Source organism: Canis lupus, chromosome 26 (assembly GCF_048164855.1).
Source record: "Canis lupus baileyi chromosome 26, mCanLup2.hap1, whole genome shotgun sequence".
NCBI classification, from domain to species: Eukaryota; Metazoa; Chordata; class Mammalia; order Carnivora; family Canidae; genus Canis; species Canis lupus.
In genome coordinates this window covers 28,753,912-28,778,643 of record NC_132863.1, presented here as the reverse complement: position 1 = coordinate 28,778,643, position 24,732 = coordinate 28,753,912, and the positions used below count along the sequence as shown (strand labels likewise).

The window sequence follows — 24,732 nt, the reverse complement described above, 5'->3', positions numbered from 1 at the left end:
TCCTTCCTCCTCCCTCCTCCTCGCTGGTAAAGAGGCACGTCGTGAGCCAGCAGTGAGGTGCTTTTATGTGCCAGTGAATCCCTTGGGGACCTTGTCAATGTGCAGGTTCTGATGAAGTAGTTCTGGATGGGGCCCAGGATTCTGCATCTCTAGGAAGCTCCTAGGTGGTGCTGCTGCTGCTGGTCCCTGGACCACACTTTGAGTACCAAGGAAAAGAGAAGAGTCCAAAAAAAAAAAAAAAAATTAGAATCCACCCAATCCCAAGCTTAGGTCTCTGGAGCCGGGCCTGGCATAAGCTTCCAACTTCCTTGCTCAGGAAAGGCACCTGCCTCATCCCTCCTCCATGTCTTAGAAGATACTGTCAAGATTTGGTGACCTTTTTCATCTGCCCCAAGAAGGCACAGCACCTTGGTGGGTCATCAGAGGACAGTTCAAAGATTACAGAAAAGTTACATGAGAAGGGTCAGCTTCAATGAGCTTGTGCAATTGCCGGGAGAGCTGTGCTGGGCAAGAGCCTGGCTTAGAGGGAGCCCCTGCTGTGATTGATTAGTGATGTCTGCCTTGGGCACAGGCTAAGAGAGGGGCAGTATGACCACTGTAACTTGCCATTCCTTAGCCAGGGTCTCATTCTGAATTTTGATTTGTCAGAGAAGATCCTTGGCCAAAAAAAAAAAAAAAGAAGAAGATCCTTGGCCCAGAAAGCCAAGGCCAGCCCTACCTGTGGCGGGTGGAGTGGTGTTGGGGCGGGGATCTTGCAGACCCTTCTCAAACATGTCTCCACGCCCAAGTCCCCTGGTCCCCCTGACTGGCTTCTTTCATCTGCAGGTAGAGGCAGTGACCTCCCTGAAGGCTCTCAGCCACCACGTGGACCCCAGCCAGCTGCCCCCAGCCCTGGAGGGCCCCTTCCCCTACTGCCACGGTGAATGGGTGCAGTTTTTCCAGGTGCCTGCTTCACAGCCTCCACCCCCCCACCCTGCCTCCTCCTCTTCCTCCCTTCACTGTCCTGCCTCAGGAATCCAGTGACCCTGTCACGTTCGACAACAGACATTCAACAAACATTTGTGATGAGGGTGCAGAGTACAGTTATGAAGGGCTCGGGCTCCGGGCCCAGACAGCCTGGGTTCCAATCCCAGCTCTGCTGTGTGCCTTGGGTAAGTTATCTATCTTCTCTGAGCCCTTTACCTTGTGTACAAAACAGAAGGGGTAATGATAGCACTTCCCGAGCGGGCCGTGGTGAGGATTGATTGAGTTAACGTGGGCGAAGAGCTTAGAAGAGTGGCTGGCGCATGCAAAGAGCTGTGTTGATGTTAACTGAAAATAAATGGACAGACATTTGTTCTGTGACCCACACAGCTCAGAGAACACAGGGGCTGGTTGGGGAGGCAGACTCGTTTCCTCCCGAGAGAGGGAGGGGATCAGGAAACCGCCAGGGCCAGGGCTGGGCTCCTTCCCCGAGTGATCTCAGCTTCTCAGCACGACCCTGGAGGGGGCAATTCATGCCCAGTTTAACACATGAGGACACAGAGGACAGGGAGGGGCCCTAGCACAACAGCACACAGAAGATTCCAGGCTCAAATTGCACAGAAACCAGTGCTCATAAATGCCACCCTGGACTTTCCCTAGAGCAGGGCTGCTCACCCTTGGCACTGTCCATGTTTGGGACTGGTAATTCTTTTTTTAGAGCGGGGTAGGGAGTTGCTATCTTGTGCATTGTAGCATGATTAGCACCGTCTCCGGCCACTACATGCACTCATGTGAGTGCCTCATAAATTGGGACAACCAAAATCATCTCCAGACTTTGCCTAATGTCCCCTGGGGGATGAAATCACCCCCTAGTGAGAATCACTGGTCTACACTAACGGTCTGATGCGGTGGTTGATTTATTTGTTTGGGGCCCAGGCACTCTCTTGTTGAACATGTGTCTGTTTTTGAACAGGCGGTACATTAAAAATTCAAATGCTACTAAAGGGTATATATTGAGCAATCTGCCTTCCTGTTCATCCCCCGTTCCCCTCTGATGAATCCAGTGGCCTTTGAGCTGTATTTTCACTTTAAAACCATCCCTTGAAACAGAATCTAACCCATAGAATATAAAACTAATGATGATGATGGCTAATACACTTAGTGCCTCGCACACATGAACCCATTTCATCCTCACACAAGCCTGTAAGGTAGGAACTACTGTCATCCCATTTTACAGAGGAGGAAACAGAGGCACAGAGAGGCTAGGCAACTTGCTCAAGGTCTCACAGCCAGTCAATGGTGGAGGTGGGTTGGAGTGGGACCCAACAGAGGATGTCTCCTAGCTCCGCCCTCCCACACCTGCTCCTTCCTCTTCCCCAAGGGGATTCCTTGGGTCTTCTTTTCTCTTCCTCTCTCATTCCCAGCGCCAGTGGTTCTCAGAGTGTGGTCTCTGGACCAGCAGCATCAGCACCACCTGGGAACTTGTTAGAGATGCATGCTCTCAGACCCCACCCCCCCAAAATTAAATCAGGAACTCAGGAGTGGAGCTCAGCAGTCTGGAGTTTAACCAGCCCTCCAGGTGATTCTGATGCAGCTAAAGTTTGAGAACCACTGTCCGACACCCACCCTATGTCCTCCTGGAGGGGGCCAGGCGCCGTCCTCACTGGTCCAGGCTAACACCCCCACTCTGGCCTCCCATCCTGCAGAAGTTGGACCCTTTCCTAGCTGACCTCCGCCAGGCCTCCTCCTTGCTAAAGGCTTCCATCAAGCAGTTTGAGAAGAGTCACCCCCCTGGAGGGGTGCAGGTGAGCCGGGCGCATGGGGTGGGGAAGCCCCACTGCACCCCAGATTCCATGGAGCAAGGGCTCAGTAAAGGGGACTGGCACAGTGAGCATCATCATCCCATTTTTCATCCATTCACTGGACTAATGTTTATTGGACACTCACTATGTGTCAGGCCCTGGAGACCCAGCCTGCGCAAGCCGACTCATCCCTGCCCTTGGAGTGGTTAGTGGTACAGTGGCAGAGGCAGTCATTAAAAAAGTAAATGAAAAATGGGTATGTAGTTATAAATTGAGCCAAATGTCATGAAAGATCAAGAACAATAAGGAAAGAGGGAAGGCCTCCCTAAAGAGATGGTATTTAAGTTGCCACCTGAGCATGAGAAGGAGCTAGCCATGGAATAGGAGGGCAAATCTGTGCTAAGGTGTTGAGATGGAATTGTTCTGGTATGTTTGAGAGTAGCACAGAGGCCAACGTAGAGCTGAGTGGTGGGAGTGGGTTAGGCAAAGAAGAGGACAGCTGGAGGATCTTCTAATCTGGTGGAGCCTGTATCAAGGAGCTGGGCTGGGATTTGACTCTTAGCTGGCAGGGAAGCCCACTTTTACACAGTGGGATGAACACCGTGGCACCTTGAGATCCGTCCAGCTGCCGTGTGGGGAGCAGACTGCAGGGGGTGGGGGGCCAGAGAGCAGCAGGGAGACCAGTGAAGAGGCTGAGATGAGTGTCTCGGAGAGATGATGGTGCTTGGACCAGTGAGGTTGCCATGGCGACAAGAGGAAGAGTGGCTCAAGGAGACGTTTTACAGATAGAAAGGACAGATTTCTGCAGGACCTTGAATGCCACTACTGGGGCAGTCAGGCCTGATCTGGGTGTAGAGTGAGAGAGTGAGAGTGGGGACTGAGCCTCAGCTCACCTCCCTACACTGACAGGAGGCCTCCAGGTGTCTGAGCAAGTCCAAGGAGCTGATGGAGGCCGTGCTGAGGGACCCAGGCCTGCTGGGCCTCCAGCGGGAAGGGGGAGCCACTCTGGCCAGGCTGCAGCAGGAAGCTGGTCGGCTGGACTTCAACCCCGATGTCAGGTACCAACACCCAGGCTTATCCTCCCCCACCTTTGTTCCCTGGCCTGAGGGCTTGGAGCTGGGACACACCAGGAGGGCGCTAAGGACGCCTAAGATGGGCACTTGCAGGGCCCGGCTCCTGCGCAGAGGCTTTGGTAAGATCCCCGTCCCTTCTCTGCTCCCCCTCCTTCAGCCCTGGCCATCTTCAGCCCGAGGTAGGTATCAGAGGACGGCCCCTGCTCATTCCAGGCCACCCTCAGGCCATTTCAGGCCACCTTCTGACTTTCTAAGACACTGGGCTGAGTCCCTTCAAGGGTCCATCTGTTTATCCCTCAAAAGAACCTTGTGAGGGCCATATAGTCCTCATTTGGCCGATGGGTGACCAGGGCTCTGAGAAATGCCCTGACAGCCAGGACATCTGAGCAGCAACCCCTGCAGACCCTGCCTTCCCATGCTGTGTCACAAAACAAACACATATATTCTTGGCCAGTACCAGTTTTCTTAAATATAGGGGTGGGGGTGCAAGTCAGTAATTAAATCAGCCAGTAATTGGAGATATTTTATCTCCGTTAGAACAAACAACAAAACAAAGTTTACCCAAGCACCCGAGAATAAGTGTATGTAACCAACACCTAAACAGCACTTATTCTGAGGGCTTTGCGAACATTAGCTTGTTTCATTCCCACTAGGTGGAGTCTAGCATTATCCTCATTTTACTGTGGAGGAGGCTGAGGCCCAGAGAGAGGCTGAGTGACTTTCCCAGGATCACACAGCGGGGGGTGTGGTGGGGTCAGGACTTCAACCCACGCAGCCTGGCCCAGACTCTTGAACACGCCACCCCGAGCTGCAGCTGCAGACAGATTCACGCTGACGTGGGTGCTGGCGCTGGGCGCGTCCCCCTGCCTGGCCCAGGGCCCGGCGGGGCTGGCACTGTCCTTCCCCGAGTGACCCGGCCTCCCCGGCTGGCCGCCTGGCTCCTCCGGCCCCCCCAGGCCTCTGCAGACCGTTGGCCACCAGCAGCTCCGCCAGGGGGCGCTGTGCTCCCACCTGAGCCGCCGGGTCCCTGCAGCTCTGCCCGCCGCCCCCTGCGGCCCTCTGTGCCCCCAGGCAGGCTAGCATTTTCCATCCCGGCCCTGGGCCCTCACCCCTCCCGGGAAGGGCAGTGATCTGTGGGCAGCTGCAGGCAGCTGAGGAGGCCCAGAGCATGGGTAGCAGGCTTTCCTTCCATCTCCTTCTGGAGTAAGACCTCGGAGGGCGGAGGGGTGGGGTGGGATTTGAGGGGTGTTGGGAAGAGCCCTGAGGTCCCTCCTTGCCTGGAGTGTTACCATGCCCCAATCCCGTCTGTGCCTCTTCACTTATGTCTTACTGGCTTTGCCGACTTTTAAAAAACTATGTGCAGAAAAGCCGCAGACCAGGTTTCCATTCGGAATGCCATGCACCAGTCAGTCCTCTCTGGACCTCAGTTCCCCATCTGTAAAATGGAAGCGAGGCTGGAAGGGTGTGTTCGGGCCAGTCACCACCATTACAATAGAAATGATAAGTGCTAACAAACACTGTGTGGTGGGCCCTGTGGTAAGAGGTCTGAATGTGTGAGGGCTGGTTCTCAGCCCCTACTGGAACCATCTAAGAAGCTTTAGAAAGCACTGATGTCCAGGCCGTACTCAAAGTCTGATTCAGTTGGCTTAGAGTAGGTGTTAAGATTTGAACCCGGATCTGTCCGGGTCACTTCATACCCTCCCAGGGAAGGGGAGGGTCACTGGGCTTCCTGCTGTGTGCTCTGGTCTTCTCAGTCCCGTGGAAGGCCAGGTCTGAGGTCCAGAGAGGTATAGGGACCTGCCCAAGGTCACACAGCAAGGCAGCAGCTGGAATACCCAGGCTGGAACCAGAGAATTGGTAGGGGTTGCAGAGGGCAGGCCTGTGCTGGGCAGGAGTACTGGTGGGGAAGAAGATTTTGGGCCCCTTTTCCCTCTCTTCCACCTCCCAGGAGCCATCTGGCTGAAGCTGTCACCTTGTACGGCCTCGTGGATGAGCAGCTGCATGTCCTGGTCACTGCATCTAACCACCTCCTAGGGAGGCTGGAGCTCCGCATCCGACTGGGCCGCCTGGAAGCTGCCATCCACCAGGTGAAAGGGGAGGCTGGCCTCTCCACAGGGAAGCCCCGGGCCCTGCCCCAGCCAGGGACTCCCTCTGGTGTAAGGACCCAAGGCTGGTGTCCCGTGACATGGCACATGATGGCGCTGCATGAGTGCCCAACCAGTGAAGACCTAACCCCAAAAGCCATACATACCCTGCCAAGCCCTGGGCCGGAGCCTTTGTGTCTGCCATGATTTTCCAACCTTATCAATTACCGGTGATGTGGGAAGATGCCAGGATTTCTCCCACTCATCAATGAGGACACTGAGGCTGGGAGACATTACATCACCTGCCTGTGGTCACACACCTGGCGATCCTGGAGCCCACACCTGGCATCACTACTCTGACTGCTGGCACCTAGAACTAGTGCATCCCTTTATCACAGAGCCGGTGTGGGCTCTGATCCTGGCTCCAGCACTGACTCCGACCCTAGGCAGTTTATTTAAGTGTTCTCTGCCTCAGTTTCCCCATCCATTCAATGGGGAATAATAGTAGTGCCTGCCACACCAGGCTTTTGGAGGATAAAGCAAGGGAATACATAGTCCCAGAATAAGAAGGGAACTTCTGCTCGTGGGTTCAAGACCCGTTGTATCCCCTCCATCCCTCCCTGAATCCTCATGGCTACCCCATTATGCCACTGAGTAAACTGAAGCCCAGAAGGAGGAAGTGACTTGCCCAGTTCACATAGTGAGTTCATCGCACCTTACTTCACAGCACTGGTGCACCTGACTCTACAGAAGGCAGCTTTTCCTCTGGCACTGTATGCATACCCCTGGGGATGGGGAGCTCATTACTCTAAAAGCTGCCTCTTATGAATGGTGGCACCAAGTGGTTATCGCAAGCTGAAATTCGCCACCCCGTGACTTCATTCGGACAAGCATGCCCAGAAGGCTTACTTTGTGCATGGTATTGGCCAGGGTACCACAGTAGTACTGGGATCCCACTCGGGTAGTCATGTCCCCTTCAGGTATTTGAAAATCGTGACAATACACCCACCCTCCCCAAACTGTCCCTCCTCCCCAGAACTGGGAAGGCCTCAGTCTAGGCCAATGGGCATAGGCCCAGCCACTGAATAACTGAGGACAAGAAGATCCCCACCGCCAAGGGAGTTGGGGAACTGGCTTAGGGACGTCCCCCCAGGCACCCGCCCTCCATGTCCAAACCTCCCTCCTCTGCCCTAGGTCAGCAGCTGGATGGAGCAGGAGGGGAGCCGGTGCCTGCAAGTGCTGACCCCCAAAGACACAAGCTTGGAGACTATAGAGAAGGCCCACGCCGAGTTTGAGGACTTCTTCCTTCAGGCTGCGGTGCGTTCCTAAGACTGAGACACAGGACCAGAGCAAATGGAGAAGGCAGTGGAGGAGGGGGGCCCTGTGGGGCAAAGGTGTGGAGGTAGGAGAGTATGAAGAAACTTCCAGAGACACAGAGAAGACCAGCTTAGATCACAGAGGGTTCAGCTTAGATGCTGTCTCCTCCAAGAATCCTTCCTGGACCACCACATCCAAAAAAGACCTATCTCCAAATCCCTGGCAGATTTCATAAAATACAGATTCCGGGGTCGGCCTCAGAGGTCGTGGGCAAGGAATTTGTACCCTTGATGTAGTGGACCCTAGGACATGGTGACTCAGCCCCTTCTCAGTCCTCAGGGAGCTCTGGGGGCAGACAAACAGGGAAACAGAAAGGGGACACACAACAGGAGCCCCTAACCCAGGCCCCGGGTCAGGGAAGTCTTCCAGAAGGAGGTGACACTAAACAGAGTCCGAGCTAGGCAAGTGAGCTGCTGAGGCAGAGGCCTGGCCCGCATCTTACAGACCCGCAGTTCAGCGGCCGGGGCAGCAGAGGTTCCTGACCTCTGGAGGAGGCCTCAGCCAAGATGGGGGCTGAGTGGGCACCCCCTGTCCCCGCCCAGGCCCAGTACCGCCGTGGCCTGGAGCTGTCCAAGCAGGCGGCTCAGCTGGGAGCTGCGGCCGAAGGCACCAGAGAGGCCGGAGGAGCGGAGTGTCCGGAACTGGCGGCCTTGGCCTCCACCCGGCGGGCCTTCCAGGCGAAGCTGACCCACTTCTACATGGCGGCCGAGCGGCAGCGCACGGACCTGGAGACGCTGCTGCACCTGTACCACTTCTGCAGGAAGGTGAGCCTCGTGGCTCCCCTGCCCAGACCACCCCTGCCCACCCCAGCCGGGAGGGAGCGTGGGAACCTGCACGCAGCCCTGGGTTCTTAGTGTGATTCATTCTGTAGTCCTGTGGGGTGGCAGGAGAGCATTACCTAGCATTTTCTAGAAGAGAAGCAACGTGTGAGAGGATAGGCTACTCCCCTAAATCAGTCCTGGCTGATCTCTGACCCCAGCTTGTGCCACTAACCCAGGCGGCTTCCCAGCTCTCAAAGGACACTCAGAAATCATCTGCTTCTTAAACGTTGGGATTAGGGGAAAGGAGGCCAGGTTATTTCCGAGAATCCAATCAAAGCTGTGGACTTTGTCTCCACAGGTAGCTCTCTGCTACCTGTCAGCTCCCAGCTGACAACTTCTGGTGGCCAGACCCGCCTTAAGGATGTTGACCTTATCCTACTCCTTTGGCTGGGGAAACAGGATCAAAGAAGGGTTGTCACTCAGCCAGCGTCACACAGCAAGCCCATGACACCATTCTAGTGCTCTTTCCCATGCCCCACCTTGTCCGGCACAGACAGCAGGAGCTGGGGAAAGAGGGGATGGACGGTCGGCGCAGGGTGGGCCCAGGGGTTTTTCTGAGCACCCTCAAAGCAGAGGCCTCGGCCCTTGCCGGGAGCCCAGAGTTTGGCTAGGAATGGGGAGGAGAAGGTAGAAGGTGGATGGGAGTGGGGCAGTGCTGGGGTAGGAGGCAAGGGGAACTCCATTACTTGGCATCCATCATCTCTTGGCAATCCAGTGTCTCCAGGCTGAGCAGTCCCATCTTACAGATGAGCAGACTGAGGCCCTGAGGGGAAAAGGAAGGGACTTGCCTAAGGCCACTTGCCCAAGGCTGCAGAAAAGAGCTGGAATCCAAACCCAGATGCATTCGTGATGCTCTGTGTTCTTCTCCAATGGTGAGAAGGCCGGTGGTAACAGATTCCCCTGTTCAACTGGGTGTGATGATGATGGTGATGATGATGGTACGATCATTATCAGAGTAGCCCACATTAGTGACTGTGGACTCCGTGCCAGACATGTGCTTGTTTTGATCTCATCATTTTTTTTTCCATTTTTTTTTTTTAAAGTAGGCTCTATGCCCAGTGTGAGGTTCAAACTCACAACCCCGAGATCAGGTCACACACTCTACTGACTGAGCCATCTAGGCACCCCTAATTTCACCATATCTTTACGAGGAAAGGGTACCTAAAGAGGAGAGTGCCTCACTCATGGTTCCCCAGAGGACTGGTGGCCAAGCAGGATTTGACTTAAGACCCTCCCCACCATTTAGCCATTTAGCCACATCTCTCATTTTTCTGATGGGGAACTGAGGCTTAGGAGGACAAGGCACAGCCCCAGAGAGCTGCACCCCAGATGGGACAAGAACCCACAGCTCTGGCCCAGGCCCAGGCCTAGGGTCCTCAGACTTGCCCCCTCGCACTTGCCCCCGAGGACAGAGTGTGGGAAGGGCTTGACCCCAGCCTCCCAGCTGTCAGGCTGGTCCAGCACACAGCAGACAATGACACCGATGCTTCAGAGGGCAGCAGGAGGGACTCTGGTCAAGTCCCGCCTGGGGCGCTGCAAGAACAGGCCACTCTGTCTCTGCAGGGCAGCCGGCAAGGGATATGACAGTGGCAGTGAAGGGACCCCCACTCCCAGCTGACAGCAGAGAGCCAGGCGGTGCCAGAGTCTGGGGCTTAGAGCCAGGGGGGCAGCTCCTGCCTGCACAGGCCGTGTGACCTCAGCGACGGTCTTCTCTGCTCTGGGCCTCAGCTCCTCATCAGTAATAGTGATCGTCATAGTAGTCATGACCAATGCTTTTGGAGTTATTATGTGGTGGGCCCTGTCCATCATTTCACAGGTCATTTCATTGTCACGCCAACTCTCTGAGGCAGGTGCTATTATTATGCCCATTTTATGCACCAGGAAACACAGAGAGGTCAAATAACTCTCCAGGGTCACACAGCTGGAAAGTGGCAGAGCTGAGATTCAAACCCAGAACCCTTGGCTCTGGTGCCAGCCTTGCTGAGTAGTGAGAGAATGAAACGAAATGTAAGTAAACCCTCACCCCCTGGGGCTTTACTCAAATTTGGTGTTATTATTATCGACACCAATATGATCATCATTAGCAGCAGTAGGAGCGTGGAATGCCTCATGGGTTAAGGGCATCTGGCAGCTTCTCTCCCTTGCTTACTAATTTTAGCCGATTTCAGCCCCATAAAGCCATCTCGCTGCAGCTCTGCGCCTTTGCACTTGCGGCTCCCTCCGTGGGGAACCATCTGCCTCAAGACCGGCTGCTGCCTTGCTTTCTGCAGGCTCAGCTCGCAGGTCCCCTCCTGGCCTGGCCCCCCATCCCTGCAGTCACCCTGATTTTTTCACTTCACAGTGCTCCTCACCATCTGCAGTTATCCTGTGGCTTCCTCCCCTGCTTGCCTGTTGTGACTGGGGAGGTGAGCCCCGGACTGTGTCCTCATGCATCCCTGGTGCCAGGTGCAGGGTCGGCCCCCACGGAGGCCAAGTAGCTACAGGAAGAGCGAGGAGTGAGGCAGAGGAAGGAAGACTGGGGGGGGGGGGCAAGCAGGAGGATAGATCCCCCCCACCCCTGGCCACCCCCTACCAGGCCTGGAAGTCAGACAGGAGGTGGCCTCAACCCTGGAATCTCACCCCGGCCATCTCACTGACCTGGCAGCAGGCCCCTGCTCCTCTTAATCCACACGATCCAGGGTTGGGCAAGATGATCTCGGAGGGCTGCCCATCCCTGTGCGGCTCAGCCTAGAAGATGGGGTCCCAGACAGACGGACAGACAGGACAGCCCTGGGGCTGGACTCAGCCCCAGGCCGAGAGCGCGTGGACCACAGCTTTGGCACTAAATAATAATAAAACAATTGTGCCACTAACAGAGATTTATGGAGCCCTTTCCCAGCCATGAGCTCCGTGTGCTTCCGCGAATATGAAGCCATTTATCTAAAGACAAGTTCCCTTAATCCGCGGAAAGATGGTTTCCTTGGAGAAAACGGTTCTCAATCCCCACAGCTAACAGCTCGCTGTCGGCTCCTAAATTAATGGAGAGAAAGATTATGTTTTTCACGAGCTGCTGGGAATATGTTGGCTCCTTTGCAGCCTGCAGACATTTTGTGGGTGAAGTAGGGACGGGCCACATCCTCAAATGGGGCAGAGTGAGGGGGGCCCGGGCCCAGGTTGGCTGGCGGTCTTGATGGTGACTGCGCCGGCACCACCCTGCCTGGGCCAGTCTCCCCGTGCAAGGAGGTGCTTGGACACATCGGAGTCTAAGGCTGGACACATCTGAGTTCAAATCCCAGCTCTCCACTGACTAGCAGCATGACCTGGGGCAAGAGATGTCATGTCTCTGAGCCTTGGTTTCCTCCTCTGTAAAATGGGCTACTGGTACAGTTCAGTGTGATCCTACCCGAGATGCATAGAACCCAGCCGTCGGTGCTCAATTAACATCCTCTAGACATTTCTCTCCGTGTCACTCATAAGGCGGGAAGACAATTGTTACCACAATCCAAGAACCCGAATGATCATCTAGTACAACCTCATCTTCTCGAGAAGGAATAACTGAGCCCCCAAGGGGCTAAGTCTTTGCTGGCCCTCTGGGTCTGTGAGACCATGCCTGAGGATCCAAGGGGTGCTAGGGGCCCTTTACTGATCGCAGGTGTGTTTACCTCAGGGAAGAGAGGGAAACCGTTGCCTTCATTGATGGCAGAGACCCTCATGGCACACGGAGGAGGCCAGGTCACTGATTGGGCGTTTCTTAGGAATTCAGCCCAGGAATACTTACTCTCTGCTTGGAGAGGCGCATCCCTTTCCTCATGGAGCCCCACAGTCCCACTCGTAGTCTGAACTCCTCATCCCCCTCTTCTTGCCCCAGATGACCTGGTTTCACATGGACTGTCAGGACCTGATGAGACAGCTCAGGCTGGGCAAGACCCAAAGGGCCAGCCCTGGAGACCAGCGCCGCCTCCTCCGCTACGTGCAGCGACTGGCGTCTGAGTTCCCTGCAGAGAAGCTCACGGCCATGGAGCTCCAGGTGGCCTCTCTGAGCCAGGAGGGCCTGGGCCAGGACCTGTGGGAGGAGGCCCGGGTGAGACACGAGGAGATCCAGACCCTCCTGAAGAAGGCACTAGCCCACTGTCCATGCCCAGAAGGGCCCACTGCCCCCTCAGCACACCCGGGACTCAGAAGGGCAGCTGCCAAGGGCCAGAGTCTGAATGGAGATGTTACTTCCAGGGGAAGGCCAGGCCTGCCCCTCCAGGATTCACTAGGCCTGGATCGTTCGCCAAATTCCTGTTGGCCTCGGGCCCCCAGAGAGGGGCAGAACAGAAATTTGCAGGCAGGCCTTTTGCCGCAGGACGTTGGCCAGGCCCGAGAGGCTGATGAAGGCAAAGGCCCCCATGAGCCATTTCCGTTTCCTGCCCCTGAGGGCTTCCTGGCCCCCCTCTTCTCCTGGCAGCGACTCCCCAGGCAGAGTCAGAACCCCCATCCCACGGGGGGCAGCTTCTCCTCAGAGGGGACAGACTCACAGACGTCCCTGGAGGACTCCCCCCAGACGAGTCCCCCTGCATCCCTCTAGCTAGGACCCCCTCCAATCGCACCAGGCTCCGGGGTTGGGGGGGGTGGCTGGGAAGGGGCCCAGGGACAAGAGGAAACTGGGGAGCCCTGGCTGATCCTATCTGGACCTGGCTCCTGAGCACTTGCTGTATGTTTAGCCCATGCTAGGAGAGGGTAAGAACCCGAACCCATTCCCAGCTCTAGAAAACTCTAGGAAGACCTGACTGAATCGGAATAGAGAGTACTGAGGGCAAGGCAGGACACCGTAGAGCCTGGGAGACTCCGTAAGCCCCGCGTCCCATCGTGGATGGAGCTGTTGGTACAGACCCTTCCAGAGGTCTTGGCAAGCCTGACACCCATCTGGAGTTCGGGGTGCATTAGCTTCTCCTTGGGGCCCGGGGCGGGGGCATAGTTGCCATGAGTGGGGAGATTCCGGGGAGTGGCTTCTGATCCGAGACAAGGATTCCAGTGCCTGTTTATTTGGCAGTGATTCCAGGAACCACAGGGAGGAGGTGAGTGTGGGAAGGGAATAAAGGGCGTGTTGTCAAGTAAATCACCGCATGCTGACTGTTTATTCTCTGGGCCGGCCTCGGGCAAAGAGAATCATCTGCTGGAAGCCAGTCAGTGTACCCTGAAGGAGTAAGGGCAGGGCATGTACTCTCTGCTCTCTCGCTGGCGCCTCCCACACACAGGGGCCATCAGTCTCACAGTCCAGGAACCCCAAGAGATCTTGTCCCCCTCCACGCACTCCAGAGAGAACCCTCTCCCCCGGTGATGTTCTAGCTTCTTCTCCCCACACATCTCCTCAGACTCTTCGACTTTCACTCCCCCACTCCCCAGGTCCCCATCTCTCTTTAGGCACAGCTTCTGGTTCCCCGGGTCTTAGGTGGGGTTCTGCTGGTGGTTGGGTTTGGGTGAGAGTAGGGAGCCACATCCCCATCCAACAGGAAGACAGGGTGGGAAGGCCTTGACACCTCCGATCTCAGAGTGAAGCGGGACCGCGAGTTTCTTGTCTCACAGAGTCAAAGAATGAGTCTCGAGGACAAAAGAGAATGAGTAAAGTGATAGAGTTTTATGAAGCAAGGGTACAGAAAAAGCTCTCAGGAGTGAGAGGGGTCCCAATAGTGTTGCCAACATGAGCCTCCACCGACAGTCTTATTTAGAACTAACTGGGGAGCCTGTGGCCTTATCATTTTTGGGATGGCTTGGTCTGAGTAAGGACTGGTGATAACATCTTTAATGGCTCACTTCTTCCGTGGGGTATGGTTATTCTTGGTTAGTCACAGTGTGACTGCCATAAAAAGACCCTACCGCTGATGCCCAGGGCAGGTTAGTCTGGTTTGTTCCCTTATCTCTGGTTTTGTTAGGCCTCAGCATTTCTGGGATTTCTGTGAGCCTGGTCACGTAGCCTCCTACCTATCTCTACCTCACCCCAACTGTCCTTTCTAGGGTATCTAGAAGACAGCCAGCCTTTCACTTGGCTCAGAGTAACCCCTGCTAGCACCTCCCCTGGATGTCATGATGCTGAGAAAGTATGAGGCCCTGTCTCTGCCTAGGATACATTAATAAGGTGGCCCCTGGCAGCCTGGCCCTGGAATCTTCCTAGCTCCGAGCAGAGGGCAGGGCACTCAGCTCAACTCTGGAAAGAGAGGGAAGCTGGATGGGAATGTGCCTGGGAGGGCCAGGCAAGTTTTTTGGGAAACAGCTCAGCAGAGAAAGCAACACAAACCTCAATGCCCAAGTTGGCTTCAGGAATCTTCTAAGACTCTAGATTTCTTCAGGTGTGGTCTGTAGCTTGTCTGCCTCAGAACCATGAGCAGAGTTGATCAAAGGCAGCTTCCTAGGGGGTCCCACCCAGATAATTAAAATCAGACCCTTGGAGCCAGGGCATGGCAGGGAACTGCAGTTGTAATCGGGTGTTTCCCCTGCGACACGGCGAGGTGGGGTACTATGGGGCCACACTTGAGGCTAGGGTCTGAGCTGGCCCCCCAGCCCAGGCCAGCCCACGTTCTTGCATTCCACTCTCCTGCCTTCCATCCAGACTGGCCTGAGGATGCAGGAGGCGGGTGATAAGCCCACCTCCATCCATGCCTGTCGCCTCAGAGGGGGGCTGAAGGCTCTTAAAATGCTGTTGCCATAGCAACAGCATCCAACCAGTGGGGACCATGGGCAGGGAGCCAGGGCACCTGGGGTGCAAGGATAGAAGCTAACTTCCGAGAGAGAATACAAGACACTGTAAGGGAGGAGAGGGGCTGAGGAGGCGGATGGATGATCCCCGAATCCTTGGAAGGGAGGGCTCCCCAAAGCCATCTTGTGCATCCCACTGACTTTAAAAAGAGCCAAACCCCAAGAGCAGCCCATGGGGGAGAGGGGAGGCAGACATGAAATATAATGATGCATACTAGTATATAAAAACAAATAAATAATAATAATAATAATAATAATAGCTAATATTTATTCTGCATTTTCTTAGCGCATAGCTCAGTGCTAAGCACTTTAGAAGCTTTACAGGGCTCACTGGATCTTTCATGACAATCCTAGGAAGTCAATACCAATTTCATTCCATTTTACTGGGGAGGATACCAAGACTCAGACAAGTGTTATGCAGCAAGTGGCAGAGCCAGGACTTGGTACCACACTGATACCTTGGACTTATCTTGGGACAAGCCTGGGCTGATTGCTGTTTCTGAATTGGTCACAGGCTTTGTCTCCTCAGAAATCCTGCTGAGCCTGGGCTGCTGCCGAGTGCCCCAGGGGCCTTGGCTGAGCTGGTCTTGGTCCTCTGGGCACTGCACATCTGGTCTCTTGTAGCACGCTAGCCAGTGTCGCAAAGTGGTCTGTCACGTGGCTCTGGAGTTGGACAGGCCAGATTTCCGCCCAGGCTCCCTGACTCACAAGCTGTGAGTCCTTGGCCAAGTTGTGCTACCTTTCCGTGCCTTGGTTGCCTTACCCATAAAATAAGACTAATCAGATCTCAGAGCCTTGCTGTCAGTATTAAATGAATTAATATGTGGAAAGCCCTTAGAAAGGTGCCTGGAACATAGTAAGTGATTGTATCTATTATCATACTTTGGCACCAGCCCAGCCAGTCCCTGCTTTCATTATCCAGCAAATCAAGGAAGAAATTTCTCCAGAGGCCACCAAGATTCCAAAAGAATTTTTTGCTCTTTGAATCATGTGGATTTCTTAGTTTTCTGATTAATTGCCTTCTGCCCTAACCTGCCCACGGTGGGTGGGTGCATGGCATGTGACCTCGCCCAGATGTCCCACTCGTGACAACAGAGCTTTGTGTCAGCAAAGCCTCAGCCCCTAAGAGGCTGCTTGGAGGAGGCAGAGGTGCAGTGTCCCTTTGTGCTTAGAAGATGGGCTGTCAAGGAACCCCGCGTCTACCAGTGACATGATGACATATAGTTCACCATGATGGGTGCCCCCTTTTCACATGTGAGGGGTTGGTCGGCAAAGGGTGGTAGAAGAAGGCAAGGACCTCAGGTGGCACTTACACCCTGTTGCCTCCCCTCTGGCCTTCAGTTTACCCTGCCTGTCCAGTTGGGTCATTGAACAGGAAAGGATTTTTTGCATCTTTAGAATCAGAGAGCCCTGCCTTTGAATCTAAGCATAACAGCCTGGGACTCTGAGCCAGTGGGCACCTCTCTGTTTTCTCCACCCGTCCAATGGGTTTATCAAGTCTCCCAGGCCAGGGTGATAAAATCTCTGGGTCTCTGAGCTCCATGCCAGGCTTTTATCCTCTCCAGAGGGGTGGGCTATCTTGTCGGGGAGCAAAGCCTTAGTAATCCACTGAGTAGTGGCTTGGGCAAAGATAGGACTGGGCCCAAATAGACATTTAGGCACTTTACAGTTTACAAAGACCTTTTGGTCCAGCTGTTTTCTCATCTGATGGTCACTACAATGCTGAGGAAACCAAAGTCATACTCTGGAATGTCCCCATGTTACAGATGAGAAGACCAAATAAAGACTGGGGAGGGGAAGGTGCCTTGCCCAAGTCAAATGGCAAGGAAAGGGGTCACAAGGCAAAGAGGGGAAAGCTCAGGATCTGAACCCAGTTCTGATCAATGCCAAATCCGGGAGTGCAGATAAGCCTCTAATTTGTCAGCCACTCTGACGTGAGCGCCCCACACCCTCCTGATGTCAAATTACTCATACCAGACCCAGACAGGTCAGCTGGTTAGAGTCAGGGCACAGGCTGCCCTCATGAAACAGAGATATTCTGTTCTCTGGGGGCTGGAACTGGCCTCCAGCCTGGGACAAATCCATCAGCCTCAAAACCCTGCCCTCTCTCAGCTAAAAAAATAGTTTTCTGAGGCTGGAGACAGTGGGCCTCCTGGAAAGTAAGTGCTCTGGCTGGGCAACAGGACTCCTGAAGTCCCATCCCCTCTGTTCAGACCATGATGGAGGACCCTGGGTTAATCACTGTGCTCCTCAGGCCTCACTTACCCCATCTGTGAAATGAGGGGATTGGGCCAGAAACTGATGGTAAACTGGTGTCATCTTGCATGTGGAACTCCCTCTCTGCCTTCTCAATCCTGCCTCTCCCTCTCTTCACCAATCATCTATCCGGGTGCTCAGGCTAGAAATCTGCAAGTTGTCCTTGAGCTTCTCCATAGCCCTGAAATCCACCTGCCGATCTCTCTCTAAACTTCCATTTCTCTCTCCTTTCACACTACCCATCCTCATCCCAGCTTCCATCCTCTCTCCCCTTGGACAACTGTAATAGTATCTCCTCCATGGTCTTCCTGCAGCCAGTTGGGCCCCTTCCATGGTCTTCCACACAGGACCTAGAGGGACCTTTACAAAATGTCAAATAAAGTCAGGTCCTGCTTAACACCACCCAGTGGCATCCCATGGCTCTCCGGATCAAGACCCACATTTCACTGTGTTACACAAAGCTCTGTGTGGTCAGACATCTGCCGACTGCTCTCGCCTCACTGTATCCCCCAATTTCCATATTCTTTCTGAGTTCTGGTAACACTGACTTCTTTTTAATTCCTTAGCCATTCCAAGCTCTCTCTGGATCAAGTTCCCCTAAAAATTGGTATATGAATGTTTATAGCATAGTTAATAATAACCAAAAGGTAGAAAAAAAACAAATATTGATCAGCTAATGAATGGATAAACAAAATGTGGTATATTCAAACAATGGGACATTATTCAGCCATAAAAAGGAATGAAGTCACTTCCTCACTTATTCTATGAAACCAACATTATCCTAATACCAGAACCAGATAAAGACATCCCAAGAAAATAAAATTACACACCAATGTATCTTATGAATATACATACAAAAATCCTCAACAAAATACTAGCAAACCAAATATAACAGCATATTAAAAAGATTATACAATACTACCAATTGAGATTTATCCCAGGAATGCATGGGCAGTTAAGCATAAGAAAATAGGTCACTGTAATATACCACATTAATAGAATGAAAGGTTAAAAATCCACATGACCATCTTGATGCAGAAAAGACATTTGACAAAATCCAACACCTTCTCATGATAAAAAATAATCATAAAACTGGGCACAGAGAGGAATTTACTCAACACACTCAACAGCATTTATGAAAACCCCACAATTAACATCAAACTCAATGGCGTTAGCTTTCCCCCTAAGATCAGGAAAAAGACAAGGAAGCCTGCTTTCACCGCTGCTATTCAACATTGTACTGAAGTTCTAGCCAGAGCAATTAGATAAGAAAAAGAAATAAAAGGCATCTAAACTGGAAAGGAAGTAAAACAATGTGTATTGACAGATGACATAACCTGTATATAGAACATCCCAAGTAATCCATAAGCAAGCTACTAGAGCTAATAGTTGCAGGATATAAGATCAGATACAAAACTCAGTTGTGTTTTTATACATCAGCAATGGATAATCTGAAAAGAAAATTAAGAAATCAATTCCATTTACAGGGCATCTGGGTGGCTCAGTCGGTTAAGCAGCTGGCTCTTGATTTTGGCTCAGTTCATAATCTTGGGATCCTGGGATTGAGCCCCGCATCAGACTATGCACTAAGTGAGGAATCTGCTCAATGAGTCTCTCTCTCCCTCTTCCCTCTGCCCCTGGACCTCTACTCTCTCTCAAATAAATGAATAAATCTTTTTAAAAAATCAATCCCATCTACAATAGCATCTAAAAGAATAAAATATATTTAATCAAGGAGTGAAAGACTTGGTTAAATTTCACTGCAAACTTTAAAACATTGTTGAAAAAAATTAAAGAAGACCTAAAAGCAGGGAAAGACATCTCAGGTACATATATAGGAAGACTTAACATTGTTAAAACGTCAGTACTACTCAAAGCAATCTATAGATTCAATGTACTGTGTCAAAATTCCAACAGAAAAAAAAAAATTCCAACAGATTTTTTGGGGAAGAAATGGAAAAGTCAATCCTCATATTCTTTTTTTTTTTTTTAAGATTTTATTTATTTATTCATGAGAAACACACAGAGAGAGGCAGAGATACAGGCAGAGGGAGAAACAAGTCCCCTGCAAGGACCCCGATGTGGGACTTGATCCCGTATTCAGGTATCACACCCTGAGCCAAAGGCAGACCCCCAACTGCTGAGCCACCCAGGCATCCTGCAATCCTCATATTCACATAGAATTGCGAGAGGCCCCAAACAGCCAAAACAACTTGAAAAAAAGGACAAAGATGATGGACTCACAGTTCCCAATTTCAAAACTTACTACAAGCCTACAGTAATCAAAATAGTGTGATATTGTCATAAAGATAGACATCCAGACAAACGGGATAAAATTGAGAGTCCAGAAATAAATCCATATAGCTATAGCTTATTGATTTTCAACAAGGGTACCAAGTCCATCCAACAAACTGGTAGGACAGCTAGATTTCCACATGTCAAAGAAGCAAGTTGGACCTCTACTTCACACCATATAAAAATTAACTCAAATAGATCAACAATCTAGATGTAAGAGCTGAAACTATAAAACTCTTAGAAGAAAACTTAGAAGTAAATCTTCACGAGCTTGGCTTTTGCAGTGGATTCTTAGATACGATACCAAAAGCACGAGCAACAAAAGCAAAAATTGATAAATTTGACTTTATCAAAATGAAAACTTTTATGCATCATAGGACAATAGGAAAGTGAAAAAGCCTACAGAATGGGAGAAAATATTCACAAATCATATATATATAAAGGGTTTAATACCTAAAATATCAAAAGAACTACAAGGGCACCTAGGTGGCTCAGTTGATTAAACAACCAACTCTTGATTTTGGCTCAGGCCATGATCTCAGGGTCATGACATCAAGCCCTGCATTGTACTTCATGTTGGGCATGAAGCCTGCTTGAGATTGTCTCTCTCCCTCTCCCTCTGTCCCCCATCCCCTGGCTCATGCACACACTCTTTCTAAAAATAATAATTATTATTATGTATAAAGAACTACAAGTCAACAAGAAAAAGACACATAATCCAATTTAAAAATGGGTAGGGATCCTTAGGTGGCGCAGAGGTTTGGCGCCTGCCTTTGGCCCAGGGCGCGATCCTGGAGACCTGGGATCGAATCCCACATCGGGCTCCCGGTGCATGGAGCCTGCTTCTCCCTCTCCCTCTGCCTGTGTCTCTGCCTCTCTCTCTCTCTCTCTCTCTCTCTCACTATCATAAATAAATAAAAATTAAAAAAAATGGGTAAAGAAATTGAACAGACATTTCTCCAAAGATATACAAGTGGCCAGCAAGCCGGTGAAAAGATGCTCAACATAATTATCATTAGGGAAATGCAAATCAAGAACAGTGAAATACCACCTCATACTTACTAGGATGGCTATAATCAAAAAAGCAGAAAAATCGCAAATGTTGGTAAGGGTGTAGCAAAATTGAAACCCTTGAATTGCTGATGGAAATGTAAAATGATGCAGCTACTGTGGAAAAATTTGAGGGTACCTCTAAAAGGTCAACACAGAATGACCCAGCAATTCTACTCCTAGGTGTGTATCCCAAAGAATTGAAAACAGGGACTCAAACTTGTAAGCCAATGCTCACAGCAGCAGCATTCACAATAGCTAAGAGGTGGAAACAACCAAAATGTCCATCAACAGATAAATGGATAAAGAAAATGTGATATATACATAAATTGGAAAATTATTCATCCTTAGAAAGGAATGAAATTCTGACACCTGCTACAATGGAAGATCCTTGAAAACAATATGCTAAGTGAAATAAGCCAGACAAAAAGGACCAATATTGTATGATTCTGATATATGAAATATCTAGCATAAGTAAATTCATAGAAACATAAGGTAAGTTAGAAGTTACCAGGGCCTGGGATGCCTGGGTGGCTCAGTCGGTTGAGCATCTGACTTTTGATAACAGCTCAGGTCTTGATCACAAGGTGGTGAGTACAAGTCCTGCATTAGGCTCTGTGCTGGGCCTGGAACCCAGTTAAAAAAAAAAAAAAAAAAGTTCCCAGGGCCTGGGAGGTGGAGAGAATGGAGAATTATTGTTTAATTGGTACAGAGTTTCTGTTGGGGGTGATGGAAACATTTTGGAAATAGTGGTGATGATTGCACATTGCAAGTATAATTAATGCCACTGAGTTGTACACTGAAAAATAGTTAAAATGGAAAATTTTGTGTTATTTATATTGTATCACAGTAAAAAAATGTTTTAAAGGAAAAAGTACTGATGCATGCTATGACATGGATGAACCTTATAAACTTCATGTTAAGTAAAAGAAGCCAGTCATAAAAGATTATGTTATATGATTCTGCTTCCATGGAATGTCCAGAACAGGCAAATCTGTAGAAAAAGAAAGTAAATTAGTGGTTGCTTAGACCTGGGGGTGTGGGGTAAAAGGGTATGAATCCTTAAAGTGTAAAGGGTTTCTTTTGGAGGTCATGAAATATTTCAGAATTGGCTGTGGTGGTTATATGGATCTGAGAATACTCCAAAAATACTTTTGAATTGTACCCTTTGGGTGAATTGTATAACTCAATAAAGCTTTTTTTTTTTTTTTTTTAAGTCGTGAAAGGGATGCAAAGAAACAAAAAGCAACCATAGGGAATGTAGGTGTAGCATGGACAATGTCTTCTTACAAGCTCTTCCTTGTCTCAGGGCCTGGAACATTCTTCCCTTACCTTTTCAGTTAAGCCTTTCTTATGCTTCAGGTATCTGCAACAGGCTGGCCCTTTCCTGGCCCTGGTGGCCAAGTTAAACCCCCCTTGTATTAAAACCAGGTACTTGGGGGCACCTGGGTGGCTCAGGGATTGAGCATCTGCCTTTGGCTGAGGTGGTGATCCCGGGGTCCTGGGATCGAGTCCCGAATAGGGATCCTCACAGGGAACCTGCTTCTCCCGCTGCCTATGTCTCTTTCTCTGTGTCTCTCATGAATAAATAAACAAAATCTCAAAAAATAATAATAATAAAACCAGGTACTTCATCACAGCACAGATTCCAGTTGCCATTCTGGAATATTTTGTTAATGCACATATCCCTTTCTAAACTGTGTGTTTCATGAGAGCAGAAACTGAAAGTCTTTGTTCAATATATCCTTGGCACAGGGGAAAAAAAACTCAACAAAATTTGTTAGATGAATGGATGAATGAATGAATGAATGAATGCCAACTTTGATCAATTAGTAGGGACTGCCTAGAGCGCACAGCTGGCTCAGTGAGAAGAATTCTGTGATTGATTAATGATGTCTGCCACGGATGCCAGCATTGATAAAAGTAATAGATGTGTCCCAAATTTGCCATTCCTCAACTCCATAAGGCCATGCCTCAGGGTGCCCCATCAGAGGGCGCTCTAGAAGCAGTCTCTTCTCTCCCCCAGCTCCCAGGAGGAGAGTGCAGTTGTCATCCCAGCTGGCCTTGATAATCAATCACACAGCCATGCGGTGCCCGTTAGGATTTGTCACCGAGCCACATCCAGGTGCACCAGGCAAGAGCAGGCAGGCTCATTTGCATCTCATCTGCATGGAAATTTGCATACGCCTCCACAGCCCTGTCTCCTTGCAATTTTCAAGTTAAAATGTCATTATCGCTCCTATGAAGCCTGTTATTTCTTGATTTCATCCTCCCTGCTCCTCTCCCCTTCTCTCCCTCCTCCTACACCTCAGACACTCAAGCCTGGGCTGGGAGGAGGAAACAGCTTTGAGCTTTGGTTCTGTTGCTGGGTGACTTGTGACTTCCCTTTCTGGGCCACGTCTGGGCCACTGGGCACAGACGCAGGGATGTGGCTGCAGCAGCCACCCCTCAAGCAGCCACAGCTGGGCTGACACCAACCCAGCCACCCGGTGTCCTCCACACAAAGCCGCCGCTGCCCCGCCTCTGCGCTTTTGCCTGAGCTGTGTCCCCCTCCTGCAAAGCCTTCTGCCTTTCCTGAGAGTGGCCGGCCAACGCCCCCCGCCAGCAGTCCTCTGCTAGTCCTGGGTCCTGGGCCCTGAAGCCGGGGTTGGGTGAGGAGTACACAAGTGACCCAAGCTCGCCAGTGGGGGTCTGTCCCCAGGATTTGAATTTGGGAGTCGGCGATGCTAGGCAGTTTCTGAACCCAGCAGGTGGTGTAAAGTCAAGGGCAGAGGGCCGCTGTGTCACAACATGTCCCTAGAACGCAGGAAAGTATTCCCTGGTGGGGGTGGACTAAAACTGAGAGGCCCAGAGCCAGACTCGAGAGAGGCCCAGAGGCATTGAGGGCCCTGGCCTCCAGCTCCAGCCGCCAGCCCTGCTCCGAGGCCAGGCTGCCTGCTGACCTGCTGGCCCCCGCCCCACCCACCCCCGTTCACCACCCCATGTGCCAGTCCAGCTTCAGTCCAGCTAGCTCTAGGGCCTTGTGATCCTTGCAACCGGGACAAAACATTAGGCAGACGAAATGTGAGCCCAAGGACCCCAAGAGGAACTTTGGAGGGAAAAGACTTTGGTATTTGACATCTCAAATACTGCATGGAAGTTGTCATGAAGAGAAAAAGCAGAACCTCAGTGAACTTTCTTTTTGGGTACTCATATGGAGACCGAGGGACATCAGAAGCTCTTTAGAAACAGAAACTGTGGTAATCTCCAAAGAGTCTGAACTATGACCCTGCCCAGGGGCCACCTCCTCTAGGAAGCCCTCCCGGATGGCCCCATTCAAGTCAGAAAGGTGGCCACCCACATGTCTCTGAATTCTACAGCCCCGGGTCTGTCCTTCAAGCCTTCATTCCCACAAGACTGTGTATACCTGAGGGCAGGGGTCTCTACCTGAGACCTTGAGGTCTGCCCCTTTAAGTGCCTGGCATCATTAATTAATAACAATAAAATTACTACAAAATAGCAATGGCCTCTTATTTTCTGAGCATTTAACCTGGGCCGAAATTGTTGTGGACGATTCACCTGCATTACCCGTGTTCACCTTCACAGCAGTCCTTCAGGGGTAGGTTGGTTTTATGGTTGAGAAAAGTAGGGGTCAGAGAGGTTAGGAAACAGACCTGAACTCACACGGCCCTCAAGAAGCAGAACCAGGATGTGAAGCCAGACAGTCTCATTTTGGGGTATGTGCTCTGAAGCTCTGCATGTAGGTTTGAACCCCACTCGATCCCACCCCACCCCACCCCACCCCACCCCCGGGCTTGCCCTGTGACTTGAAGAGTTCTCAAAAATAGGGATCCCTGGGTGGCGCTGCGGTTTGGCGCCTGCCTTTGGCCCAGGGCGCGATCCTGGAGACCCCGGATCGAATCCCATGTCGGGCTCTCGGTGGAGCCTGCTTCTCCCTCTGCCTGTGTCTCTGCCTCTCTCTCTCCCTCTGTTACTATCATAAATAAATAAAAAAAAAAAAATTAAAAAAAAAATATATCTTCCTAGGAACTCTTTTGCCCTTGTCTGTGGCTGGCACTTCCGTGTGGGACATTTGTGCTTTTAATACTTTGAGCTAAGCAATAGCCCAGCAGCAGAGTGACCAGACTTCCCTATTTGCCTTAGATAGTCTAGGCTAATGCCTCCTGTCCCCCCTGTAATTATGAATAGCTCCCCAAAGTGTTCTGGTTTGAACAGTAAATTACATGACCACCCTACCCATCTGCTGTCTTTCATTGGAGGATGATGCTTCCCCAGGAATGATGGAGGGGATGGGCAG

The 24,732-nt window shown here is 51.3% G+C and overlaps 1 protein-coding gene across 1 annotated transcript in view; it reads left to right on the top strand.

Annotated features, from left to right (window-relative positions):
• Positions 1–13,200, top strand: part of KIAA1755 (KIAA1755 ortholog) — a 40,366-nt gene extending 27,166 nt beyond the window's left edge. The window contains exons 8-14 of the mRNA XM_072800995.1: positions 826–942; positions 2,670–2,768; positions 3,675–3,823; positions 5,787–5,925; positions 7,117–7,239; positions 7,842–8,063; positions 11,968–13,200. Of these exons, the coding sequence (XP_072657096.1) occupies positions 826–942; positions 2,670–2,768; positions 3,675–3,823; positions 5,787–5,925; positions 7,117–7,239; positions 7,842–8,063; positions 11,968–12,669 (1,551 nt within the window). The 3' untranslated portion in view covers positions 12,670–13,200. The remainder of the gene's footprint in view (positions 1–825; positions 943–2,669; positions 2,769–3,674; positions 3,824–5,786; positions 5,926–7,116; positions 7,240–7,841; positions 8,064–11,967) is intronic.
• The last annotated feature ends 11,532 nt before the right edge of the window (positions 13,201–24,732 follow it).